At 40.6% G+C, this 8,078-nt stretch overlaps 1 protein-coding gene and 1 long non-coding RNA gene across 2 annotated transcripts; both read left to right on the top strand.

The window, feature by feature from the left end:
- Nucleotides 1-1,732: 1,732 nt before the first annotated feature.
- LOC110539175 (phosphoinositide-interacting protein-like) lies at nucleotides 1,733-4,074 on the top strand. The gene is made up of 2 exons (XM_021626134.2): nucleotides 1,733-2,158; nucleotides 2,773-4,074. The coding sequence occupies exon 2, from the start codon at nucleotides 2,798-2,800 to the stop codon at nucleotides 3,200-3,202; it is 405 nt and encodes a 134-aa protein (XP_021481809.1). The 5' UTR covers nucleotides 1,733-2,158; nucleotides 2,773-2,797; the 3' UTR covers nucleotides 3,203-4,074.
- Nucleotides 4,075-4,618: 544 nt separating this feature from the next.
- LOC110538569 lies at nucleotides 4,619-8,078 on the top strand. The gene is made up of 2 exons (XR_002475781.2): nucleotides 4,619-5,316; nucleotides 5,675-8,078. It is a non-coding gene; the product is annotated as an uncharacterized LOC110538569 (long non-coding RNA).

Raw genomic sequence — 8,078 nt, 5'->3', positions numbered from 1 at the left:
TGGCACTGTAGTCAGTAACCAGTTTGGAAGCCTTTCTTAATAAGGCCTCTAGAAGTGCAAGTTATATAAAACACCAAATATTAATTGATATGCTGTTAATGTGTGAAATACAAACCCTTCCCCTCAAGGAATTCCAGTTATCCATTCATTCATTCTGATTACGCCAGCATTGACTTTTCTACATTATAATAGAGTCACTTTACAGTATTGTACAGTGTCATTACACAGTACTTGCTTCGATACCGTATTTATATTACAGCAGGTAATATGAAATACAGAATTTTACTTGCCACGAACTTCCTGTAAGTTACTGTCAAATTCATGGAAACCACTTTACAGTGTACCTTTAATTAAAACAACACAGAAATTAGTACAGATAGCAGATATTGTCGCACCTTTTGATGCATCTGCTGAGTCTTAGGGCACTTTCTCCAGTCTGATAATATATTTAATTGATCCGTTTTTCCCTGAAAAGTATTTACATCCTCCAATATATGGATATTGTTTACATGTAAGCCTCATCCAGCACCCTTAAGATACTGGACACTGTGTATCACGGGGCGCTTAGATTTATAACAAATGCATGACCCCTCACCCATCACTGTGAACTATACGACATGGTGAAGTGGCCCTCCCTTCCTATGAAAAGTCTGAATCACTGGTGCATCTTTGCGTAAAAAGCCATGCTTGGACTATTGCCTACTTACAGTATCTGTGCTCCCAACTAATTTATAGTGTCCAACCTGTTCTCAGCTGATACTATCTTTCACAGTATCTAAGGCAAGGACTGAAAGTGGAAAATGTTCATTTTCCTACAATGCTCCCTGGCCTTGGAACGAGCTGCAAAATACCATACAATTGCAGAAGAGGGTATTTCTTGCTGAGTTTAAAGGTCTGATAAAGAAACATTTTTGCATTTAAACTTTAGATCACTGGTAACTTTGTGTGCTGAACATGATAACGATGTTTGCAATGGGAAGCAATGGTTGTACACTTAGATTTGGAATTGCTTAGCCTAATGTTTGTGTTTTTGTATTCTCACGATTGGGACTTACTGGCATATTCTTTAACATAATGCTGTGTGTGACTGCTGTCTTTCTATTGGCCTATGTGTTTTACAAAAAGTGAGCTCTTCTACATGGAGTGCGCCGGTATCACAGTCGCTGTCCTTTCAGCATCACAAGCCTGTCAAACTCATATCCTTTATGTGTCACTGTGGTCGTTTTTGGTGATAGTGTCATAGTGATGGCGTTAGGCTACCATAGGTTGTGTAAGCAGTGTGGTAGTTGTGGCTGGTAACATTAGTGTGGGTGCTGTCTATGTGTTTTTCTTTATTTTTTTGTTTGGTGAAATGTTTTGGAAGATTTTTTTCCCCACTGAAGGCCCAATAGCCACAGTTTACCGCTGGTATTGTGCTCTTGTGTTGAGTGTACACGCTGACTACTTCCTAGTGACCTCTTGCCAGGTCCCCCCTGCCAAAGAGGTTTCTAACCTCAAGGGTATTTTCCTGGTTAAATATAATTAAATAAGAAATACTAGCTGTTTCCATAAAGAAGCATTGAGAAGTCACAGTGGTGGGTGATGTCAGCCATTTCCAGTGCCCTGCCCTGCTTTCCCCTCTCATCTCTTATAGTCTTCCTGTACATTGATTTCTTCTCTCTCTCTCTCTCTCTCTTCGGGTCAGTTATAAAGGCTTTCAGACATTCAGATCAACAAACACTACCCTGTGGATCTGGGGAAGAGGTTTCTCTAACCACGACATGCATCTTCACATGAATTCTGAAGGTTCAACTCAATACTTGGGAGACTGGATGAAATCTCTCTAGGGACAGCAAGGCAAGCCCCTAGCCCAGGCAGGAAGCATCATCACTACTAATTTAATACCAGCCATGGCAGATGCTGTGAGGGCTAGCATGAATAGGAGTCAGAAGGGTCTGTTGAGGAGGTGGAGAGACCATAAGGGGAGGGGGGGCTGTTTTCTGGAGGTTATCTGCAGTGCATTCAGCTGGCCACACTGGGCTTGCGGTCCACAAACATCCACACCCAAAGCTTTTTATTCATTTTTTTTCTCTTTTTTGGAATGGTCTCTAAGATCACTGAGCTACTGTTACCACCACAGGTATAACATCAAAGCTGCAAGTTCCTCAGCATCTCAAAGGTAGGTCTTTATCTGATCTCTTTAGATTTTGGCCTTGAGTTGTATTTTCTCAAGACTTGCCAAGAGCAAATACATTCTAAAAGTTGGTAATATGCTCTGTGCTCGATTTATAGCTTGGAAAGTAAGACGCAAACTTGAATTTGTAATCTGTTGTATCGTATTATATCACCCCTTTATCATGACATTGAAGTATTAAGTGAAAGTGATATGATACACTGATGTGTATCACTGAGGTGATACGATATCGGCTTCATGTTGAACTCACAGAGGAGAGATTCAAGATAAAATAAGGGTGCGTCCAAGAAGCACAAGATGCAATTTCCTCTTAATGGATGTATTCTAATGCACTGGTGCCGTTCACATTTTTATTTTTTTTATTTTTACATTCCTTTTATTTGAAACAACAAGGAATTTAACGTGAAATGCAGACTTCGAAAATATGACACCAGTATACATTTTATTGTTAAGAGTAGAAGCTATTCCAACCTGGATCCCTTATCCTTTAGGTAATAATTATTTCCACTCTAAATTCCAGCATCAGGTGAAAATAGACAGAAAGAGATAGGGATGTATGGGTCATTGTTGAACCTTCACCTTCTTCCACTGACTCCCAGGTGAGGAAGGGTAAGGCTAAAGGCTATGCCTGGACTACCAGAGAACATCCCCCTTGGGGAGTGCACCCTACACTCCCAGTCCCAGGAGCAGCTCACTCCCCAGACAGAAAGCACCGTGTTCAGCCTGTCCCGCAGCGAGTCCCTCTGGACCAACGAGTCGGCCCGCAGCACATGTGAGATCTACTGGTTCCCATTCCACCTCATGTCCACCGGGGGCAGCATCTTTGCCTGCGGCTTCATCCTGAGTGGCCTGTATTTTGCTGGCTACTGCAGGAAGGCCACCAACATCCTGGGCCCGGCCCTGGTATCCATAGGCCTGATGGTGCTGGTGGTGGGCGTGGTGCTGATCCCCATCACCAAAGAGAACAGGAAGCAGCCCACCATGAAGAAGCCCTTCAGTTACTACAGGCAACCAGTCTTTAAATTATGAGGTGGGCCGGGCGGGGTATCCCTGTCTTGTATGCTGTGATCCTGGAGAGTTCTCATGCTCAAAGTTTCCCAAAAGCACAATGGAGGATTTGATACTTCCCTGCTGAGCATGGCTACACGTTCACATGATGAATGTTTGCTCTAAAGACAATTCATTTGTAGGGGGACATGAACCGTTCTATTTTCTTCCACCACTACGTATGTATACAGTATTTTAATATCTGCATGACAAAGTATACATTATAACCAAGTTACAGGTGGTTCTTTGGTATTTGTTCTTAAGCATTTGAAAGTACTAGAAAATGACCGTGCTGCCAAAAAACACAATTATAAATGTAGTCCACTGCTTTTATGCATAATTATTAGAATGAGTGACAAGCATATTGAGAAGAAAGTTGTGTGCATGTACATTGATGAGAGCGGGATTGAGTATTGACAGCATGCCTTTGTGGTAGGCTGATTCATGAATAATTCAATAAACAACATAAGTGCTTATTTGGGGTGGTCTAGTGGTTAGAGTGTTGGACTACTAACCGAAATGTTGTAAGATCAAATCCATGAGCTGACAAGGTAGACATCTGTTGTTCTGCCCCTGAACAAGGCAGTTAACCCATATTGAGAAGAAAGATGTGTGCATGTACATTGATGAGAGCAGGATTGAGTATCGACAGCATGCCTTTGTGGTAGGCCATCACTGAAAATAAGAATTTGTTCTTAACTGACTTGCCTAGTTAAATAAAGGTCAAATAAATAACATTTGGTGATGGATGCATTTTCTTTTCAGCTGCAGGCTATACTCATCACATTCACAACCATTACAGACTTCCAGTGATGTGTGTGTGTTAGATGTCATCTCTGTGATGGCAGTGTGACACTTGACTGGCCCAACAAATGGAAAGTGTTTAGTGCCAAGGGGAAGTGAAGATACATCACACTTTTCATAGCATTTGAATGTCATTCTCTTGACTGGAATGAAACTTTGATTTTACACAACCTCAATTTTAGAGTGACTATCAAATACTCTTAGAATAATGATGTTTCTGTTTCTGTTCAGAATGCTGTATGTGACTGACTAGGTTTGTCTAAATGTTGCAAATTATATCAACGTGATCGATTTTGTTGATAGGGTAGGCAGACTATTATTACCACGACATTCCCTTATGTATTTTCACTTGTAGGTGAATACTCATTTGACTGGCAAATTACATTACGTCGAAAGAACTGTGTTGGCCTGCACACAAGCTGCATCATTTGCATCAAGCAACAACACCATATGCAAGACAACCACTTCTGGTGAATAGGCTACTGTAAAATACGTGCGCCATAAGAAAGTATAGATATTTTTGTTTGTCTATTTTATGTGTTTGCTGATCAATTAAATTATAGTCTGTTGTCGTGACAAAGGACTTTTTTTTAAAGAAGAAGAAAATAAATGGTGTTCTGCCTACCTTCCGCTCTGAACACGTCACGTTGGGGCGGCACTCACAGCAGGTGAGCTCTCTGGGTGCGAGAAGAATAGAAGGAACAGAATAGACGCACCTTCCGTTATTTTCAGGGCTGTATCGACACAATGATGGACCTTAGATGCATAGGCGGGTGTATGCCGTTATTTTTTCTGGCTATTGGTTTTGATGTTATTGGTTTCATTATCCTGTTCATTGGAATTTTTGCCAATTTGCGTATCGATGGCAGGTTTTATGGCGATTTCTTGATTTACAGTGGTTCAATTATAATTTTCATAAGTTTGGCTTGGTGGATTATGTGGTACGTGGGAAATATACAGGTCTCAGAAGACAGCTTTGGAACAAGCTTAATGAAAAAGAAACTGAGTTTTGTACAGTTGGCCAGAAAGTTGTCAGAGAGGCTTTCCAAAAAATGTAAACCTGAACATGTAACCACAAAGTATGCCGAGGAAAACAAGGTTAAAGCTGTGACGCCTTCACCTGTTCACGTCGCCTCTCGAATAACCTGGGGGAAATCTTTCGGTTATCAGAATGGCGGCTATGACTCCAGCTTGGACTCATTTTCGATGGAGAAGGAAAAACAGACACCAGATATACAGAACTTGGATGTGCAGACCCTCGCTAGGGGTAATGTTGAAAGGCTGTTCTGATTGTAAGTTTTGGGATAAGATGTAGGCTTCTAATAAATTGTGTATAATTTCAGGGGAAAAAAATATATTTAATTTTCACTAATGAAAAAGAAGTCCTCTCTGATAAACACATTCAGTTATCTTGCTCTAAGAACATTATAAAACCAGTAGGCCTAGGTAACCAATATTAGCTTCACCCATAGGGGGGGGGGGGGGGGGGGGGGGGGGGGGGGACGACGACGACGACGACTGAATTAGGGGACTGTATTGCCTAATTGTAAAATGTAAAGTAAAATTATCATCTGGAAAATGTATAAATCTGTATTCAGGAAGAAACGTTTTCAGTCTATTGATTTGTTATTTTCTCATTTGAATTTCAAGGTTCTCCGTAGCACTTTCTGATCCCCAGACTACCTTCAACACTGTACGCTTCACGGAATGGGACTACAGACAATTCAGGACATTAATCAGTACTGGTCTAGACATCAGTTCTTGACAACAAAGACCATTTCATCCTTATGGGGTGAAATTATCTATAGTCCTAGGGAAATAGACCTACTGTAGATATTGCTCTGAATGCATATTATATTGTTTTAGTTTTTTATTTATATATCAATTATTAATATAATCGCTATGTGATATGTGAACTTCTTATGTTCAAGGATCAATATTATGTGGAAAGGCTATGTTTTGTCATATAAACATGTCGACATGTTAAGGTCCATCATAGCCATTTTCTAGAATAGTTTCCGTCTCTAGTCTCAGACGGAAATCCTAGAGGCCCCTGTCTGAACGGCAGGTTATTGAACACAGACTCTCTTCAAGCCAGACCCAGAAATGCAATCACCTGCATTTACAATTGTTGACACTACATAAAAACAGTAGTCAGGCAGGTTTGCCTGTGCCACAACAATTGCATTGCCAAAGCAGGCTGTAAACCCTCAACAAAACGTTGTGTGGCCTGGGGCACTGAGCTTGGTTTCACCTGCATGTTGGCATTACATGGACATTTGGGCTATACTATTTTAACTGAGTAGGCTGATTTAGTTTTAATCATGTGCGCAAACTTCTAAAATGTATATTCCACCAGACTGCATTTTTTTTAATGTTGTGATTTATTTGATATTTTATTTCTTAATATTCTTTAGATTTCAGTTGCCTTACCAACATATAGCTTTTTTGTCTAACATGACTGATAATGAGCGTGTGCATATCAAGTCATTGTACTCAGGGCGTTGCCTGTCTGTATGCTAACTATTACCTAATCCTGGCCTGTTGACTCTGCTTTGCGGTCCTTGGTTGAATAGGTGTTGCACAGAGGTAAACCAAACTCCCGCGACTGTCTGACTGGTCGAACCAGGTACTTAAAGCGAGAGGTTTTTCACTGCAGTTCCCCTTTCTGTCATGATGTAGGAAGCATGAAATAGTAAATAATTGTGGAATGCGTCCAGTAGGCCTACTGAAGGCTAAATATAAACTGCTGATAGTCACTGAAATATATCTTCCCAACATACAGTATCTTTTCCCACACTGTTCATAATGTTAGATGTTATACATATTTGCTGATGCCATATTTTTCATATCAAATGCATTATTATTTTATACACAGAGGCATGGTGCATTAGATTTGATTTATTTTAAATATACATCCAATGATCTTGATAAGCATCCAAAATAAAAATAGTTATCTAATGAGATGATCCATTTCAAGCACTGTAATTACATTGCTGCAAGTCAGGGATTGCTTAGGAATGAGGTTGGACCATTTGGCCTTTAAGTTTTAATGGATCATTCAGAGTAGTACAACCTGTTGATGTGGTTAGATACCAGTTTTGCTGCTGTTTCCTACAATGGAAGAATTTGAAGGCGTGCTGAAAATCAGAAGAATGCGACTTGCGTTTTAAAAAGGTTGTGGCTGGAAAGGCCTCTCCTCATTCTTGTAAAGTCCTCAGCCGGCAGGAACCCAGACTGCGTCCATGTCCCTGCTATGGATACCTCTTCTATGGGTCGCTGTGTTTTCTTTCTCATCCTGGCTTTGGTCTTTGACGTTGTCGGTCTGATCCTATTTTTCCTGGGGATCTTTGCTCCTTTGAGTTTCTGGGACTTCTTTGTGCTGTCGGGGCCCCTGCTCATCTTCCTCAGCCTGGTCTTCTGGATATTCTGGTACCTGGGGAGTCTCACAGTGCCTTACGAAGAGCTCATCTTGCCAAAGTGACACCCAAACATGGTCAAAGGTTACCCACCTGACCAATGGCTGGTCCCCTGGACTGACAGCTTGACCCTCACAACTTTAAGGAGTTGACAGAATTCTGGATTCTGGGTGTTTGACCATGTTTCTCATTGGACTGTGAACCGGAGGACCTGGTTTTCTTTAAAGAAGGTTTGAGCTTTAGTTCAAGCGTTCTGTGTTTGTTTCTGATGATGATGAATAATGATGAAGACATGGCTGTTGTTTCAAAAAATAGATATACTTTCCTCTGTCCAGGAACCTGTTGGACCCTGGAACAACTCCAGTTGGAAGTGAAGAATGGCATATTCCTTATTCTACCCCTATGATGTAGAATGACAAGATGTCATGTACAGACAACCAGAATTTCATCTGTGCTGGGTTGAAGTGGGACATGAACTCTAAAGCACTTGGGTTCATCCTTAAAGACTGCATCAGCACATATATTTAACTCCTTTTATAGTATGTGTAAAAAAAAAATAATATTTGTTAAAATAAATGTTTATTTTGTTATGTTTTATCCTCAAACATATTATCATAAAGAGAAGCTTCAAAATC

This window comes from Oncorhynchus mykiss, chromosome 12, assembly GCF_013265735.2.
Source record: "Oncorhynchus mykiss isolate Arlee chromosome 12, USDA_OmykA_1.1, whole genome shotgun sequence".
Lineage (NCBI taxonomy): Eukaryota > Metazoa > Chordata > Actinopteri > Salmoniformes > Salmonidae > Oncorhynchus > Oncorhynchus mykiss.
The sequence above is the reverse complement of the archived record's forward strand: the minus strand, read 5'-3'. Positions and strand labels throughout refer to the sequence as shown.

Excerpts from the sequence above, each read along its gene's own strand:
- LOC110539175 (XM_021626134.2), top strand. The coding sequence starts at position 2,798 with ATGCCTGGACTACCAGAGAACATCCCCCTTGGGGAGTGCACCCTACAC.